The sequence below is a fragment of the Montipora capricornis genome, chromosome 4, assembly GCF_036669925.1.
Source record: "Montipora capricornis isolate CH-2021 chromosome 4, ASM3666992v2, whole genome shotgun sequence".
Taxonomy (NCBI): Eukaryota; Metazoa; Cnidaria; class Anthozoa; order Scleractinia; family Acroporidae; genus Montipora; species Montipora capricornis.
In genome coordinates this window covers 2,919,381-2,939,380 of record NC_090886.1, presented here as the reverse complement: position 1 = coordinate 2,939,380, position 20,000 = coordinate 2,919,381, and the positions used below count along the sequence as shown (strand labels likewise).

General features: G+C 38.7%; 1 protein-coding gene and 1 long non-coding RNA gene across 2 annotated transcripts in view; one reads left to right on the top strand and one right to left on the bottom strand.

Annotated features, from left to right (window-relative positions):
* The first annotated feature begins 4,701 nt into the window (after positions 1-4,701).
* LOC138045212 (uncharacterized) overlaps positions 4,702-20,000 on the top strand; it is a 15,550-nt gene continuing 251 nt past the window's right edge. The window contains exons 1-2 of the long non-coding RNA XR_011131548.1: positions 4,702-5,767; positions 12,405-12,506. This is a non-coding gene — a long non-coding RNA (uncharacterized lncRNA). The remainder of the gene's footprint in view (positions 5,768-12,404; positions 12,507-20,000) is intronic.
* The window catches only part of LOC138045206 (peroxidasin-like), a 13,561-nt gene continuing 8,134 nt past the window's right edge, over positions 14,574-20,000 (bottom strand). Inside the window, exons 5-8 of the mRNA XM_068891619.1 lie at positions 19,540-19,721; positions 18,757-19,052; positions 17,026-17,594; positions 14,574-14,977 (exon numbers count right to left, since the gene is read on the bottom strand). Coding sequence (XP_068747720.1) covers positions 14,922-14,977; positions 17,026-17,594; positions 18,757-19,052; positions 19,540-19,721 — 1,103 coding nt within the window. The 3' untranslated portion in view covers positions 14,574-14,921. The remainder of the gene's footprint in view (positions 14,978-17,025; positions 17,595-18,756; positions 19,053-19,539; positions 19,722-20,000) is intronic.

Sequence of the window (20,000 nt, the reverse complement as noted above, 5' to 3'; positions counted from 1 at the left end):
CGAAAAACTGCAGACGAGGCAACTTCATTGCGAAATACTTGTAACGCATTTTCTGTACTCACTTCTTAAAACTATGGATGCTGAAAAAAGTTCGCAAATGCCAAGACATATGAGTTATATCAACAACTATCACAGGGAAAAACACTCTATTATATGTTTTTGTTGTTCAGTAGTTTTTATTTATGATATGGTCTCATCGCCGATCACTAAAACCACCTTCGTTATTAACTGCAGATAGTAATAGTTGACACTGCAGCTGCTCCCGCTGTAAAAAGTATCAAATCACGGTACGCAGGATTCACGGTGTCCAGATCCGTCGGGGAATGGCCGTTTACAAACGGAGCAGCTGCAGCTTTAGCATAAGGCAGTTGATGTTGAAACAGGGAGAGAAGAAATCACTTTATCAGAACTGAATATGAAAAACGCCTTGCATAGTTTGGTGTCGTTGGGAATGTAAGGAGTAGAGGGTTTGATTATGACGGACTCGGTGAAGTGCAAGTCGAAACAGAAGCTAAAGGAAACGCAAGGTTAATTTTTATAGCAACATGACCACCCTTTTTTGTGAAATGTAACAAACTGCATGGGATGAAGTTTGTTAGTATTGAATAGAGTACTGAACAACCACTGTTGGTATAATTAGAAAGGTGATTATTGAAAATTCTCCGCGCGGATTGGTTGCCGTTGAGGAGATTTTTAAAAAAAGTTCATTCACAGTAATGTAAAGTATTTTATTTTTCCTTTTGTGACGAAAAAGTTGTCAATGGTCTCACAACTGAACTAACAAATGCAGTTATCATGGGTTCTTCGTGCTTCAGGCGCGCCGTTTTTTCTGCTTTCTCCGCTTTCTCGCACTGCAGAGTCATTAGCTGCGCGAGGGATGTCCCCATCATCATCAAAGCAAATAAAAGCTCACCATTTAAATTCCTACCGATCTTGGTGCAATATACCAAACTGTGCTAAGGCATAGAGTAAATTCAAAGAGAATGGCCCAGTAACCCGGTGTTCTATTTTTAATGGTTCCTTCGCCTTTGCACTCTATACTCCGATCGGAGCTTAATTCAATACCCGTGGGGTATGCACAATTGTGACTACCAACAAACAGAAGACATCAGAATCAATGTTCCACGATGGTCGTCACGCAATCACGCAACGTTCTCTGTTGTTGTCAATGTTGTTGTCTTACTTTACCACAAACCGTTTGTAGTTAAGTCAGAGTCGCACAGGAAATTGCTAGCCAATTCTATTCGGACGTCAAGGGATCGAATCCCGTTTTATGCTAAAAATACACAACATCATTGAGAACAATTTTGAGAAAACAAGCAAATGAGAACGTTGAGTGACGACCATCGTGGAACTGCATGTATTGCAAAGAAGGTTTTTACGAACTAAACATTAAAATGTGGCTTTAAAATGTGGAGCTAAGCTAGTCTTCAGTACTGTCTCTAGGAGCAAGCGTATATTCCCCACAAAAACTCCAATTGCAGTCGGAAATTCTCTTAATTTTGAAAACCAAACTAAGATGTCCCTTTCGTAGCTTCCGTATATTCCTTATTTTTTTAACTAATTTCCACCATAAATGCCAAACATTCGAAAAAAACAGTACAGGAGAATAACCACAAAAATTGAAACAAAAAAATTGGAAAAAAAAGCACACCCCGGCCCCGGCCCCGGCCCCGGCCCCGCGTTTTGGGTGCTGTCTCGTAAATCAGTTGGACTTTGAACGAGGAAAATGTGAGTTTTACATGACTGTCGAGTTATTTTGGCGTGCAGAATCAATACATTATTTTGAAGATAGACGCGGAACGGTTTAATTTCAATATTGGGAAAATGGGAAAATAGAGCTAGGCAGGAGCTGAGTGTGGTTGAAAAATGGAAGATGAATTATGCAACAATTTAAATCATCCCACATGCAAGCCTTTATTTTCTAAACGTGGAAGTGGCAAGACTTCAGAACAGTCTAGGAAAACCTTAAAAAGATAGGACTGTTAAAAGACATCAAAAAAGAAAGAGCAGGAACGCGTAGCGCGATGTCATTTGAAAAATGCAATGTCACCGGCTGTACATACTTTGTTCTTGACGTAGTCCGGTGAGACTATAGGGAATGCTGTTGAATCACAACTGATTCGACTTGTTTCAAAAAGAAAAAACCGGCGATTAAAGGCCAGTTCAAAGGGAAAATATTTAACTATAGAATTCTGACCTCATGCGTTTCACTTTAATAACAAGGTACAATGAAACGACCATTTCTAAGTCGGTTGGCGGAAGTAAATGAACGCTAAGTTCAAGACTTGATCAAGACAGTCCTCTTCAGTTGTAAGTTGTTGCAGTTACTTTGTGTACCAGTGAAAACAATGTTCGTCGAAAGAGACGAAACCTGCTTTGTTGGGCTCAATCCAGGTATTTGTAAAGAACGTGTTGCCGATCATGCAGCAATCAATTTGGGCCTAGTGTTTTGTCAGTATTGACCGTAGGCAAAGTCTTCAACCGGAAAAAATCTAGCCCTAAACTAAATTTAATTTTTAACTCTGATGGTAATGAAATTACAGATCCAGTTGGGATCCCTGATAGTTTCTGTAAATATTTCTCCTTTATCGGCCCAAATTTAGCTGGAGACATGAAATCTTTCTCATCACATCATCTCTCAATCTACTTTCTTTAACACAGGATGAGATTATTGATATTGCTCAAACTTTTATATCTGGCAAGGCCGTTGGTTTTCATAATATTCCAGCGTCTCTTCAGTACACAATCTATTCATATCATCTATGAACCTCTGTTTCATCAGTACCGGCAACCTTTCGATTGCCCAGGGCATCCATTGTATACCTGATCAAATGAAAATTGCTCGCGTGATTGACCGTACATTTTTTTATATTAAAGCTAATCATGATCCGTCTTTGTTTGTTAATTATTGTCCTGTTTCTCTTTTCCTTAACTTTTCGAAATTCTTAGAGAGAATCACTTATAACCATTTACTCGACCATTTAAATAACTATAATATTGAGTTTTATTTTTCATGAGTCACTTGGCACGGAAGAAACACATATTCCGTATGTCAGGCTAGCCACGAAGATATGATGCATGTATATTAAACTATAATATTCTCTGTGATAATCAATATGGCTTTAGGAAAAACCATTCTACTTTTCTTGCATTTAATATACTTGTACGGTAAGATTTCCTCTGCCTCGGGTCGAGGTGAACTAGCTGTGGCTGTTATTCTTCAGTGACCTGTCCAATGACTGTCTTTGACACAGTTAATCGTGAGATTTTATTTCATAAACTGGAGCACTAACTTAAAGGCATTGCCGGGTGGAATAGCATTGAAATGGATAAGAAGTTATTTCTGGGATAGATTTTAATGGTCATTTCTCTTCTCATTCAAAAATCATCTTCTGGGGTACCAGCCTCAGGGCTCTATCCTTGAGCCTCTGTTTTTCCTTTCGTACGTAAATGATATAAAAAATTAATGCATCTACTTTATTACTACTGATATTATTTGCTGATGATTCAGTGCTAACATCTTTTTGTCACATAAACTTGAAGATCAAATTGAATTATCTTACTCTCTGAATACTGAGCTAGAGAAATTATCAATCTGGTTAAAACAGTTTAAAAGCAATAAGTTTATCAAAGTCCTAAGTTTACAATTCTCTTAATTTCGATAGTTATGTCTGCCAACCAGTCTTTTTCTACTTTGGAGAGAAAAGACTTGAGCTATATATTTGTTAGGATTATCAATGTTTATTGTTTCTTGACGAAATTCATGATTTTTGAAGTGTAATCTGTCTACTTTTTGGCTAGCCTGCAAAGCAGGCGTAATCAGTTTTGTTTTGGTAAGAACTATTGGCCGATATCAAACAGAGGCCTGAGGCCAGTCAAAAAAATTGCGCTCAGTGAGAGGAAGACAGTATGATGTCAATCCTCTACCAGCTGTGTGCTTTCAAAATGGCGGCCCATTACGAACTTAAGACCTTGAACAAGCGTCCGCCTGTCAAAAAACGCCTGCTCTGCAGGCTACTTTTTGGCATTTTATCCTGTCACCTCTTCCAGTTTCCGACTCCGTTCTAATTCAGTAATTATCTTGTTTCTTTAGTAGTTAGAATAAATCTACGCTAGGTCATGTTACTGAGGAGGTCTATCCAGCAATAAGCTTTTCATCTCCTTTTACCGCCTTTTTTTTTCTCTCTTCCTTAAATTAATCATTCTAGTGTTGTATCATAATGTGGCAAAATAAACAAGTAAATAATGACTTTTTATGATGATAACACCTACAAGCATTCGGTAAAGCCAAAAGGGAATCGTATTGGAAGCTACTGAACCTACTGACTTTTTACTCTTCAATAATGTTCCAGAACGCGAGAAGGAAACCGGCATCCAGTTGTCATAGGCTTCCACTGAATACAACTCTTTTGAAACCGTCACGGAGTTGAGAACATTATTTCAGTGACAGTGGATAGACTTATTCAGTCCGATTAGTTTTTGAAAAGAATGCTAAATACCCATTTTGTTTTACTCGTCAGAAAATACAGAAATCTCGAGAGGTTTTAATTGAATGTTGTGCAGAGATCAATACTTCGAGGGGATCTTGATAAAAAAAAGCGATGAACTATATAAATGCAATTTTTTCATGAGTGATTCAGCAAAGTCAACACGTGCAATTTCCCTTACACTGATTTCCGTTTGGAATGTGAAGTTTTTATGTGAAGTCTGTGGCTGAATAATGCGCGAAATTATTCAAAATGTTTTGCACTGTTGCTTGTTGTTGTTATTTTTGAGCGTTTTTTTTAACTGGAGGTTGGTCGAGATCTCGGCGGGACCATGGCTGTCAGACGTGTCCTTCGGCTGTCCGCTTAGACGACTTCTAATGACGCGTAACTTCACTCTCTTTAATACAACGAAATAACTTTGGACTTTGCGAGCTATAAATGTATTTCACGTAAATGCCCGCGAAGAAGAACAAGCGTGGCGATAGAGGATCTACAGAAGAAGAAAATTCTGCTTCGAAGAAATCAAACATGGCTGCCAACTTAGGTGGAAACCTTGAAGGACATATAAAGGAAGTCTTTCAATCATTGACTGACAGCGAGGAGGAGCCAAGTCTGTTGGAAATTAAGAATTTGCTATTGGCAATCAATCACTCTTTAAATTCTCCCGTTTCGTCAATACTAAGCGAGGACAAAGCTTTGAGGAAGGAAATCGAGGAGTTAAAAGCCAGTATTAACTTCAACAAGAGCGAACTCAAGGATCTCAAAGGGTCATTGAACAGGACTGACAACGAAAACAAAGCGCTGAAAAAATCCCTAGACTTGTCGAATGAGCGAATTAAAACAGATAAAGAAAACCTTCGTAAACCAGCACAAGAGCTGGCGCAATTGTGGATTACCTCGAGCAATATACACGCAAAAGCTCCATTGAAATCCAAGGATTCCAAAAGACTCTTACTCCAGTACAGAAGATGTGGTAATCAAAGTAGCGGAAGCGCACAATATTACGGTTGAACCTGAAGATATTGACATTTCACATAAATTAAGAGGAGAAAAATGTATTGTCGCGAAATTCGTGAGTCACAAAAAGAAGGTAAGTATGTACAAAGAACGGTCAAAGTTGAAAACTGTTAAAATCAAAGATCTATTCCCAGCTATCCCACCGAGATAAAACGAGGTATTTCATTAACGAGAACCTGACGATGTACAGACGAGGACTCGTAAATGAAGCTAACAGACGAAGAAGAGAAGGTACTCTTCCAGCGTTTGGACAATGAAAGGTAAGATTTTTGTTAAAACGTCCCCAGATCGTACTCCTATCGGAATCTTCTCTGAGGAAGATCTAGATAATCTATAGGCAATTCAAATAATACCCTCTTAGTATCATGAGGCATCCATCTCTGCTATTTTGTTATATATTGTCAAGTGCAGTGAATTTTCAAAGTGTAAAAGCAACTAGTTGTTTGCTTTTTATTATTTTTCTAGTAATGTCTGTTTTACTTGTGCAACACTACAGTTTATATGCCACCAAAAATGTAATTTTTCCTGATAGTGATATGCTTTGTTTCTGGTTGATTTCGTTATCCACAGGCAGTCCTATTACATGGGCCAGCATAAAATTCTGTTTTTAATTAATTCTATCAATTCATAGTCATGAACGTCCTTCTGTGATCCCAACATTATTTTTTTCTGATTTCTCCAAATCTTGTTTGAATGTTCCCTGAATTATTCAAATTAACCTCTTTGAATGTGAGGGGCATAGCTAAGTTCCAAAAAAGGTCTGGAGAACAATGTATCTATGCATACAAACAAAACTTGATTTTGTACAAGATCAAAAAGAAGCAGCAATCAGATTGTTGTTATTGCCATGGCATTGATCAAACGCCACTCCATTTATTTGTGGAATGTTCAATTGCTAAATCGTTTTGGAATAAATTTACAATTGGTACAACGCTACATGTGGAGGAGACATTGCTTTGGAGCAAAACGAAATTATATATGGTGTCTTAAGACACACATCGTCTTGTTTAACTCTCAGACTGAATCACCTAATCATAATTGGAAAATATTTTCTTTACATCATGACGGAGTACATGATGAAAAACGACCCCAGTTCACAAATTTTGTAACCCTTGTTTACGAAAAACCTGAATTAGACAAATATATTGCGATTACGACAAACAAACTACTTTCTTTTACTAAAAAATGGTCCAACTTTCTAAGCAACTAATCATTAATTATATTAATTTGTAAGTAATTGTATTGTAGTATTAGTATCGTCCTTAGTAGCATTAGTATACTGTATTTCGTCAAGTCGTTTGTTTTAGTATCGTATTGTAAACTAGTGCATGTATAAGTAGTGTAAGTATAAGTAGTATAATTAGCAAGTATATTGTAAGCGCAAAGGTTAGTGTAATATTAGTAGCAGATTAGACAGGGGCACCCAACGATCAATTTGTTGTAAAATGTATTATTATACCCCAGTTAATGAAAATAAATGTTATTAAGGCATTTTCAGGTGTTTTTCAGTGTTGCTGGGAAAACATTATCTGTTCCTTTTTCTCAGCAAGACACACAAGAAATTTCCCAGCCAGCTAGATAAAATTGGTTGGTTTCCCAGCCAGCTGATCAAATTTATTTCCCAGCCAGGAATTCCGCGCGCTTTCAAATCCCCCAATCCGAAACGACCGAACAAGAGCGACAAAACCGGGACAGAACAGGTTCTTTCCGCAAGCGCAGTCACTCTGACCAGCCTTCGTATGTTTGTGGGGTTCTTTTTTTTTTTTTTTAAAGTCGTCCTCAGTCTTCAGAGTTTCTACAGCCAGCTCGGGTTGAAATGCTAGAAAAAGTCAGTAATTCCCAGGCAAAACGTCTATCAATAACAAAATTTCCCAGCCAGCTCATCGAAACACCTGTATTTTTGCCAGCCAGCAAGATTCTTCTGGGAACAGATAATGTGAGGAACAGATTCGTTGGGTGCCCCTGATTAGAGCCCTCTGAAGACTTGGTTGGATGAGACGAATTTTCACCCCCAGTAATGGCACATGGAAATCGTATATTCAATAAAATTAAGGAGAAATGGTGGCTTCCTGTTAGTTAATTGTAACTACAATATTGACCACGTAGAAATCACTTCTAAACTTTATCTTGAACTACTACAATGGTGGGCCGAATCTCGTGAAAGTTTCGCAGAGGAAAGAGATTGGCAATTTATCATCTGGAATAATAAGGAGGTGGCTTCATGGTTAGAGTGCTCGACTCCAGATCGAGTGGTCCGGGTTCGGGTCCTGGCCGGGGAAGACGCTTTACTCTCACGGTGCCTCTCTCCACCCAGATGTATAATGGAATAGCATCCCATCCAGGGGGGAGAAGAAGTACTCGTAGTCGCTTCATGCTACTGAAACCGGAGATAAGCGCCGGCCTGACGGGCCTCTCTAGGCTCGTAACAGAGACTTTACCTTATTAATCGATAACAAACCGGTTTATTATAGACAGTATTTTAGAGCTGGTATCATCTTTGTAAACGATCTTCACTTTGACGTAGGCATAATTTAAATTCTTTTCATAGGATCACTTCACTAATAGATAAAAGTAACTTTTTAACTTAGACCGGATTACGCAATTCTGTACCGTCCAAATTGAGAAATCTCGATTCCAGTGCTACTTTCGATCTATCGAAGCCTTCTTTCAAACATTCTGAATGCGTATTTGATGTAGCTAAAGCAAATTCAAAACACTATTACACTCTCTTAGCTGGCGCTAAGGTTCGCCTTCCAAACAACAGTATAAACTTGCAACGGGAATTTAATATTACTAAAGATCAACTTGAAAAGTCTTATCATTTTCCACATACTGTCTTTTGTGAACCTTACCTTACCTAAAGCCATTTCAATATAAAGTCCTAAATACAATCCTGTACACAAATGATTAATTGTATAAGATCGGTTACATTGAATACCTTTAATTACCTTTCTGCAACCATGAGAAGGAAACTATATACCATCTTCTGTTTCATTCTCCTCATTCAAATATGTTTTGGAAAGCCTTTGAACTATATATTTTCCAGGTAACAAATCAACAGATAAGTCTCAGCCGACAAGATGTTAATTATTCTTGGAGTGATCTCCTCAATATCCCCCACATTGCAAGATCGTGCATTATTTGATAATAATAGGCAAATTGTATCTGTTGGATTGCAGAAGGAATGGAGCTCTTCCTAATTTGAACTGCTTTCGAGCAAACGTGAACATTAAAATACAAACAGAAAAGTACATTTCTTTTTTTTTTTTTCTTTTTTTTTTTTTTTTTTTTTTCCGTGTCGGTAAAAGTCTTGCCTGTCACTCCCCTGGTAAGTGTTGCCTTTGTGTATAGAGCCTTTTGCGCGTATTTTCTTAGGATCGAGAGGGTAGTGGAACTGCGTAGATTTCTCTGGTGGACACAGTAGAATCATCAACTTAGCCTGCAATGGCGTTGAAAGTCATGCAACGCGAATGGCGTTTTAGTGGATCCTTAAACAAAATATACCCTTATAAAGCTCAATAATGGAAAGTCAGTTGGATAAACTAGGCATGAATCTCAAAAGCGACGAGTACTGGACTTCGACAACAATCTATCGCCCGTCGAGACGAAATCAAAGTGAGCAGTATTTACCTGAAGTACATGGTAATTTGACACAATTGAGTTTCTTGTCTTCACGCACGCAATGAAATAGGAAGAGGTTTTCGCCTCTAAGAGCAAATATGTTGTTTGTTTCAATAAAATTTTCGCTGGAAAAGGATTCTGTGGTATTTTCTGCCTTTGTGAATTATAATATCATGTTGTGTATTGAATTTTTGAGCTTAAGGTTCAAATGTGATATGGGAGAAGTTTTTTAGTATTGCTCTGTAAGCAGGAAGGGTTCACAGGCCTGTTGGAAGCGTGCTTGAGTTTCAAGAAAATGAGGCCCAAAATCAGTGAAAACTTGTGACGCAGATGAATAATAAAGCAGCTGCTATTTCCAAAATGATGGAATTACCTGGTGATAAATAACGTCGTACGCGTCTTGGAGAGTAAATTTTGACTTTGCATAAACAAGAGTTGGGTGATTGTGATCTTTGTTTTGACTTCGCTCATTTCATTGTCAAACTTGACACTTGACAGAAAAAGAAACTTACAAAAACCCGGTATCTTGCCATCATTTGACACAGATGCTTCACTGTTTGGCGAGTAAACATGCCGCGGTAACTTAATCACGACGCCCGCTGAATTCCGGCCATGTCACTTTCGATTTTGCAATTTACTTGAACGTAGCAAAAATCTCTCAAAATGTTTGTCGCTGATCGTAACTTTTTATATTCTATATTCACGGTTCAAAATTAATGTTGTTTTCATGTCGTAAATATTTTATTCTCGATCGACCGTCCGAGAAACTTCCTTCTGCTCTTTCTGAAAACTGTGTATCAATATTTATTTGCTTTTTCATCAATATTTGTTTTGCATAAAGCAAGCTAACAGAATCTGTACCTTGCTGAGTTCGCATTTGTTAGCGTTAATAGTATTTTCGGTCAGATGTTTCTGTTTTCCATGAGGGGTTTATTGTTTTGGTCTCCCATCCCGACACTAACCCCGCGAAACAGGGTTTGACTTCAGTGAAGTTTAGTATTACAAAATTTTCGGATGCTCATAGCGCACACTTGTGGTGAAAAGAAGTTGTGAGGGAACTTGAAAATTATCAACATGTCAGCCCAGAAGCCAATGTTTCTCGCTTCTCTTTTATTTGTTATTCTTCAGAGACTGGAATGCTGTATTTCAATACCACACAATTCAGTGCCTTCTGATTTTCTGTAGCACGTACCACAGGCAAGCCAGTGTATGCTTCACAGAAGCATCTAGTTTGATAATAATAGGCAAATTGTATCTGTTGGATTGCAGAAGGAATGGAGCTCTTCCTAATTTGAACTGCTTTCGAGCAAACGTGAACATCAAAATACAAAAAGAAAAGTACATTAGTGCCAGGAACAAAACGATTCACAAATTTTTTTGTTTTTTGTTTTAGGTTTTTCTGGACAGTAGTTAAAGTAATGTATCGCAAGTCGAAGTTTTTTAAAGTAGTTTATTAGTTACAAATTAATGTTCAATAGTGTCTCTGCAAAAAGTAGCGCTCCCTAATAGGTGTTGTTGCATGTAGGTTTCTAGGTTAAGTCAGTACTTATTGTTGTACAGTACATAAATAATTATATAAATGAGTAAAAAAAAATTGTAATAATATTTTTCATCACCAACTATATATGCCCACAACGTAAAAACGTCCAATTTGGTTATTTTCAAATTGTTGCTTTGATGAGTACGGGAAAGAAATGTATACAAAAATGCCTGCAGTACGTGCAGTACGATCATAATTCTTCTTTGAACCAATAATATTACTGCTTTTTGGCGTTCTCGTTGCCGTAACCGTTGTCGTTTTCTTACTGCTTCCTTCTAACTCGTTGAGAGCTCTTCATCTCTAAGCTCACCTGTCCCAGAACTTGACATGATCTTACCCGGCAAGCCATGAGATTAATGTTGATGACTGGCTTTGGTCACACATTAGAGAAACCCTAGGTTCGTATCCCGGTCGAGCCTGTGTTTTTCGAGCTTTATTTTCATTAATTTCTGCTTAAGTCACATTCATAATTGCGATGACGTGAAATGTTAACAGTTCAAACAAATTTCCTTCACATGTAGTTTCTCCTTAAAAAAACCTTGCCTTACGTGAGGATACATCATTGCTGTAATCAAAATAAAGAACCGAAGGTTCTACTCGGTAATATTTATAGATTGCATCTGAATTGAGGAACTGTGTATAGAAACCAAACAATATTATTTGCAACAATTGCTTTTTTACAACGTGCTGACTATTGGTTAAGTAGTACCAAAACCTATAGGTTGTTATGATATTTAACGCAGCTTAGCGCGAACTAAGCTTCGAGTAACTCGGCCCAAAGAGGGACTGGACAATAAATTTGCAAATCAAAATATCAAGGAAGGACGTATTTGTACCCTGGGAAAGTAGTTAAGTCATATGCAATTTCTACCAAACATGCCATTTAGAGGAAATTTGAAAGCTTATTATAAAGTGCGACAACTTGTTATCATGACAAAGTGCTACAGCTTAATTTATTACAAAGTTCGGCAACTTGTTATTATAAAATGCGACAGCTATTTTATTACAAAGAACGACAAGTGTTATTACAAAGTGCGACAGGTATTACAAAGTGCAACAGTTTTTTTTACAAAGTGCGACTGACATGTATTGCAAAGTGCGACGATTATTACAAAGTGCGACAGAACAATGAGTCTCAAAGCAATCCCTCTCTTATGGAGTTTTGGCAAGCCATGAATGCGTGGGTGCAAACCCCTGCTTACCTCTGTAACATTTTATGCGTAGACTCGCTGATGCTACCGGCTTTTTCTCAATTCAAGTAACACTTTGTTTAACTTTTGTAGGATCAGATAGTATGCACTCTTATCATGAAGTGGACACAATTAAGGCCCGCCTTTTCCGGTACCGTTGCATGTTTCCCTATACTGTAACTACTGGTAGGACACAATTACCCTAATCAGCAGATAAAAGGAGCCTAGCGGTGTCCTTATTGAGGCAACAAATATTTTTGCTGGTGTTTTAAAAAGGTTTTTAAGGTACATTCATAATTAAACTATGAATGAAAGCAGTGATGCCTTGCACTTAGCGGTACAATTTAAGTAATTGTCGCTTTTTTTGTAGACAACTGAAAAATCCAGGTGGCTCCAAAAAGCGACAACTGCTTAATTAAATTGTCAGGCCGAGTGCGAGGATCTCTCCTCGAATTCGTCCATAACCCGCATGTCAAATATACATTCATTTCATTTCACTGAGTCATTCATAATTAAACCATGTTTGCCTTTGTGTTCATCTCTCAGCTGCGACCAGCACTGAGATATTGCTGATCTTGGTCAGGCCATTTGCAGTGCAGGGGCGTACACAACACTGACAGTTCACCATTTAAGTGGCGCTTTTGCAAGGTATGTATTTTTTTAAAAACTGTGTTTGTGCTATCGGACGTTTTAAAAGTCAATCAAGACTTGACTGGATTCAGTATGAAACGGCTACCGATATTCAAAGGGAACCTCCACTAAAACGACAAAAATAACTTTAAACCAAAGAACGTAATGTTTACAATCAGAATTGTTTGAACTTCAGTTTCCAAAGGAAGCGTTTGTATCCGAAATTGATGAATCTAAGAACGACCCGCCATCTTGAATAATTGTGACGTGTGACGGTTGCCCGTTGAAACAATAGGCCTAGGGCAACCTAATAACAAGTCACAATTATTCAAGATCTCGGATCGAGAAATAAGCAATTCTGATCTGATTTCATGATAAAAGTGTCGAGAAAACTTGATTGCAAGTATTATTTTCTTCGGTTTAGAGTTATTTAGTCCGAATCATGAGATCTACGTTAAAGCGATTAGGAGAAGTGAAGGTTTTGAATAAGGGAGCGGGAGAAACCAACCCATTCATTCCAAACCCACTGGTCACGATAAAATGAACGTTACGTTCGATCGCTGTATAATTAGGAGTGATTTACGGCGTGAGATAAGCGAGCTTGAGCACGCGACTTTTTTGAGTCACGCACGGACGCTGGACCAAGTAAGCATTTCGCACGCCAGGACAGCGGTCTCTACCAGATTTTTAAACTACTTTGCAGTACAAATGTGGTAGTGACAAGACAGGTTAAAAAGGAAAGCAGCCAACTTTCCGTTGGCCTCGTTGGCTTTTAAAATTCCAGGCGTGCTTGACTTGTCCTACAGTCCCATTTTCTCCGAAAACCCGCTAACACAAATCCCGTTTCCGTTCAGATCATAACTCGCTGACCTTAGTCTGCTCTGAGAACTTTTAGGGTGCGTTCCTTTGAGATGATCCGAAAAAGGATCACTGATCCAAGATCACTTGAATCATGGTGCATCAAAGGAACCGAAGAATCCTTTCCCAGAGTGGATTCATCGTTTCCTTCGATGCACTGTGATCCAAGTGATCTTGGATCTTCAGTGATTCTTTTTCGGATCATCCAAAAGGAACGCACCCTTAGTTTCGGTCAAACATCGGAACTGACTTTAGAGACATTTTTCCGGCAAAAAGTGAAACTAAGTGAAACTGAAAACATCTCGGCCTGGTTGTTTAAAAGTTGATTAACGGTAATCCCAGATTAAAAATAACTAAGAAGTGTATTTCAAATGAAACCATGTTGTCTCGCAGTGATGAGCGCAAATTTCTATTGCGTCGAGAAGCCTGAAAATTTTTCAGGACTTCAACGGGATTTGAACCCGCGACCTCGCGATACCGGTGAGATGCTCTAACCAACTGTGCTATGAAGCCACTGACGTTGGGAGCTGGTCACTTCTGAGTTCACAACTTCCCGTGATAAGTAATTATGAGTGAAAGATATATATGAAATACATCATATACTGCAATATATGATGTACTTCATATATATCTTTCACTCATATGCATATGCATATATATTGCAATATATGATGTATTTCATATATATCTTTCACTCATAATTACTTATCACGGGAAGTTGTGAACTCAGAAGTGACCAGCTCCCAACGTCGGTAGCTTCATAGCTCAGTTGGTTAGAGCATCGCACCGGTATCGCGAGGTCGCGGGTTCAAATCCCGTTGAAGTCCTGAAAATTTTTCAGGCTTCTCGACGCAATAGAAATTTGCGCTCATCACTGCGAGACAACATGGTTTCATTTGATTTCATACCCGCAGTGCAATATATGATATATTTCATATATATCTTTCACTCAAGAAGTGTATTTCTCTACTCCCAAATGCTGTTCAACGCTGATATTCGGCAAAACTTTACATCAGAAGAAGTTAATCTCAAAAAACAAAAATAAGCAAAAAAAACTTTCACCGAAAAGTTGAGAACATGAAACAAGTAATCTAATCTTGGATTAAGATAATCGGCTTTCGAACAACCAGGCCCTGGAGGATAAAGAAAGGGATTTTAATTCATTGGATGGAATTTCAATTGAAGTTGCCGAAAAAATAAGAATTAAAAACAGAAAATCAGGAAAAATTTAAGAAACTCGTTTTAATATTTTCACATTCAAGTGACAGCAATTGATTTACATAATTATACTACCCTTTATTCTTTGGTAAAATCTTTTACAAATGCATTTCCTTTAAATATAGAAAGAAATGTATTCCGAATGCAGTAAAGTACAACTTGCATCAGTAAATTAGGCTTCACGCGTGAGAGATACCGATAGCCGGCCATTAGAACTTTCAGAAATGAGTCAAACGATACTCGTTGAAAAAAAAAAAAGAAAACAAACTGCTGACTTCGATTTGAGTTTAATACTCATTGCCAATATTACCAGTCGAAAACGAAAAGTTAGAAAAAGGTGGCCTCTAGCCTTCTGGATTAGGCAGCAATTACAGTTTCAGTTGGGGCACTATTCGCCATGTATCCGTAAGTCTCTGAAAGAAAACAAAAAAAATAAAATTTAGCCGTAAGTTTTCCGTGCGATTTTAGCGAGGATAAGGTTAAAAGAAACATGCCCAATGACCAAGGTTAGCGAATGTATTAAGAATTTAGATAAGTTAGATCACGGTCTGTCGTGGCCTTGCGCAACCGTAGACGAGGAGGAACACTAACACACAAACAGTGGTGACAAACGCATCATTTGAAATTACCTTTTACTTGACGATTTGTATGCTTGCGCATACATCTTCAGAAGTGACGGTTAATACAAAATTGGAGTTTAAATGTATAGCATCACTAACTTATTAACTATTAACTATTAAGCTGTGTCTTTATTAGTTTTTGTCACCTCTATTGTTACTTAATAGTTAATATTGTAAATGGTTTGAACCCAGGAGTCGTATTATAATTAAGTAAAGTACGATCGTCCGGGTGAGTGTAGTCCTGAGAAGGACTGTTTGAGATGACATTGACTGACGTTTCGACAACCTGAGCGGAAGACATCTCCACTCTGAAGATAACTTCCGCTAAGGTTGTCGAAACGTCAGTCAATGTCATCTCAAACAGTCCCTCTTAGGACTACACTCACCCGGAGGATCATACTTTACTTAATTTTAAGAGTTAATAGTTAATAAGTTAGTGACCCGTCACTTCTGAAGATGTAGGCAGATGCATGCGAAACGTCAACTGAAAGATAATTTCAAATGATGTGTTTATATCTGATTTTTGTCACCGCTGTTTGTGTGTTATTTCTGATAACACTGAGATGGCCAAAGAAAAAGAGTATTTAAGACGTGAAAGGATTTGCTTCTTCCTGCTTATTTCTCGTGATTGCCTCTCGCGCTAACGGAAACAAGATGACTAACACAATTTCCAGTTCCAGCTGCCATTATCCTTTCACCTCTTTCTCCATTAATCATAAAAATTACAATTTCCTCGATTGTGATTGGTTTCTTAAAACTCCTATTTTCCACTAATTATAATTCACTTGCCAAGTAGTTGCCAAGTTGTTATCTGGACAGTTTGTTATCGGAAAGTTCAATAGGCCAATCACATTCAAAGTTGTAGTTTAAATCAACCAATCAAACCCTTAGTTTCAATCACCATAAATTGGGGGCCTTCTTTCCTTCTTTCTTTCTTTCTTTCTTTCTTTCTTTCTTTCTTTCTTTCTTTCTTTCTTTCTTTCTTTCTTTCTTTTTTCCTTTCCGTTTCTTTCAGAGCGACATTTAAACAACCTACGCCTCCTTTGTCAGCCTTTTAATGCAAATTTTCCCTTTCTTTCATAACTTGGTTCTTCTTTTCTCGGAAATTGTAATTTTTATGTTAATTGGTAAGAGGACTTCGAGTCGTCCAATTCAGTCTGTAATCATACTCGTGCTAAACAAATCGGACTCCCACGGATTTTGTTATCACTCGAATGATTACACACCGAATTGGACTTTACTCAGTCCGATTACCGGTTCACACCGTAAGATTTGTCGGCCCGATTTATCGGCCCGACGTCGTCGGAGAGCAAATCTTGCGTGTATTTTGACAGCCGACGAACGACCTATTCATGGAAATGAGAATCGGTCCGATTAAAAAAAGTTGTTGCAGTACTACTAAGTCGCCCGACACTCCTAGAGAAACCGCCATGTCAACCAAAGGGTATGTGAGTGGGTAATGCGCATAAATACTTCAAAAATTGGTATTAAAGCGTTCAAAGTGGCGGATACTAAAAGGACAACGGAAAGATCGTTTGAGGAAAAATTACAGGTTTTACACAATTTACACGGTATGATTTATCGGCCCGACAAAACCGGAAGACAAATCGTACTGTAGAAGAAGAATTACAGGAAGCCAGTTTGTTTCTCTTTGTCTGCTCAGAGGTGAACATCACTTTGTTTATCACCCTTGAGTTGGCCAATCACAAATCCGCTAAATGCATTATTTAATTGTGGATTTCCTGTTCCCGTTAAATGATAACGGAACAGTAAAGGAAAGAAAAAAGATTAATGATGGTGAAGATAATGCGGATGATAATAAAAATGAAAGAGGATCTTACCCTCTTCTTTGAAGGGAGTCAGGTCCACAGTAGCTATATCATCGCAGAGAACATCATCATTGTCACCGTTATTTCGTGGTCGAAATGCCTTAGGTTGAATTCTGACAACATCGTCTGCGTTGTCACAGATTACTCGAGACATCGTAACCTTTCTTATGGCGTCCAGTTGATCAATCTTGAATCCTGTTATAGGGTCGTTTGTCTCATACCAGTAGCGATCACCACGACGGGAATTATTAAACTGCTCAAGAAGAATACAAGTGAAGGTGAAACCAAACTGACTACCAGGAACGGGAGATTCGGATATAGCACCGGCAAATATGTCGACGTCGACAACTGTTTTGTACACACTTGCCAGCCGATTTATTTGTACCTGAGGCATTAAAAGTGCAAGGTTTGGATCTGTAAAACTCGTTATAAACGGTCCACCACAGGCAAGTACAAACTTGACATATCCAGGGATACCATGGTCACGTCCACGCTGCATATTAATCGCAACAAGATCGCCAAGGATGCCGTTACCAGGTCCTTCAATGATCAGGTTCTCTCTCACCGCGGCAGTGAAAATTCTATGGAAAAGAAATAATGCCGACGTTTCAAGTTTACTGTTCCCTGCTTCGCAGAAGTTTCCTTGATTTGCTTCAATAGCGAGAGAGCAAGGAAACCTCTGCGCGGATCTCCTCGATGTCCTCCAGAACTCTGCATGGACAAGTAATTGAACGGTTTCAAACCCGTTGTAACAAGTATGGATTTTAACGTATGCCTAATGGCGGAAGAGTAGATGCGTCACGAAGCGTATGCGGGACACAACATCGAGGGGATCCGTGCAGAGGCTTCCATTCCTCGCTGGAGATGGAAAGCAAGTAAAGTGCAGTCACATCGGACAAATCCCAGGGATTTCTAATGCATCATGAAAGGTCCCATGAGAATTTGAGAAGCAAACGTTAAATAAATAAGCCTCTCCTTGATAACGGGAAGGGTGCGCAACACTTATGCGATCTATCGCAAAAAAAAACTAAACAATGTATCGAAAATTTGACCAGTTTCGCATTTCTTCACAACGTACGCCACTTGTAACTCTCGAAAACTCAGTTTGAGACGTTATGTAGCTTACGCAAGGACTACGACGTCGGCTACGGGAACGCTACAAAACAATGGGCATGTTAATGAACAAAAGAAAAGGCTCAGCACTGACGCCCTAAACGTGGATTTTGGCACTTTTCTTTGCTGTTGTTGTCCTGACAACGACGTGAATTGACCAATTTTGAGGTTGTGTAGAGGACGTGGAAACCGGGATAAATTGAGCAGACTTTCATATACCAGACTAAATTCCGATTAGGCTTTGCTAATAGGGTATTGTTATGTTCGCTTTGTTCTTTTGTTTCATGGACATAAATTATTTCGGATCCGGTATATAAAAGACCAGCTATTATTAAATACCTCAATTGACCTCAATTGACCTCTTTAGCGTGTACGTTTGGTTTTCCCATTTCAGATGATGTTTTTCTAGGGAACAGTTTCTCTCAAATGTTGCCTAACGCACGTGAATCTGTAGGCATAACTTATGAAAAAACAAAAGGAAAATTCCCTTCGGAACTTCACGTGGTATGAAATGGGAAAACAAGACGTACAAGCTAAAGATGTCAGTTTCATGTGATTGTCCCTCCCTTCCACCTCCTCCCCCTCCCCCATTCCCAACAACAACAAAAAAAACCAGTTCATATATCTTACGGGTCAACTGCATGTCCAAGAGCACGAGACAGTCCATTGAAAATCGCGCCGTAAGGGTTAAATCCTTCGACTTTTTCGAACAACGGTGATGGATTGAAAAAATCTTTAACTTGTATCACGGGATCCTGGTTGTTGTTTAATCCTCTAACGTCGAGCTGGAACGTGTCTCGAATTAACGTATGACCCATTCTCAAGGCAGCTGTGGAGAATACATTCGTCATCTCTGGTGATACATGAGGATCGTAGCCTTTAAAGAAGGTTCCATTTCCTTCCAGTGCGACGTTTGCATTGATCCTCTGAAAAAAGAATATACTTCCGTTAGCATTTAAAAGTGCTACTACGATGAAAATAAAAACTTGTTAGCATTACAACAACATGATTTACCTAAGAAAAGCAATGAGGTTTGTATCAAAGCATGGTCAACTCCAGCCTCGCTTTTATTCAAAGGCCTTATTTATCACGAATTTAGCCACTATGTCCCAGGACTTGTGGTAGCAGAAAAAATAAAGAAGTGAAAAACACATATTCGTGGACTGGATTTGAACCCAGAGTATTTATTCCACTGAAACCGCTTCTTTCCAGTTCACCACAGACGTTTTAGATGTTCAACGAGTTTGCAAGTAAGGGAAAGGTTCTTGAGTGTAACACAACAAAATGCTTCAATCCTCAGATACGCTGGTGTTAAGTACTCCAGCAAAATGTCAGTTGATTTCAATTAAGCGTTGGGCGCCTCATTGGTGTGTTATCAGCCAAAATTGTTAAATCATTTATGCAAAGACTTACCGTTTCCTTACTGAAGAGAACTTCGAGCCACTCGTTGTAAGTGATGTGTTGAATCTCCGCGATCACTATTTTACGCGCTTCCTGGAAAAGCCTTTCGTCATCCCACTTGGGATTCAAGACGTGCAAAGCGAGGGCTATACGATTATGTTCACGAACCCATATGGTGTGCATCGCCGTTAAAGCTGTCAAACAATTATTGAATGCATTAAGTTATTAATGAACCCTTGTCAAGATTGGCGAAAACTATATTTAGCAGTTTTTAAATGACGCCGGATCGCTGACAGTGTTCAAAAGCTTTCTTTGGAAGAGAGTGATAGCCTGGGATCGAGAGTCGCTGCGCAAGTTTTTCTGGGATTATTTGGGGGAACGCTTTCGAGCGGCCATCTTGGAAAATGCCAAAGGAAGTGAACTGCTGCGTGACTTTGTGCCCAAACAATTTTAGAAACTCCTCAAATCGCGAG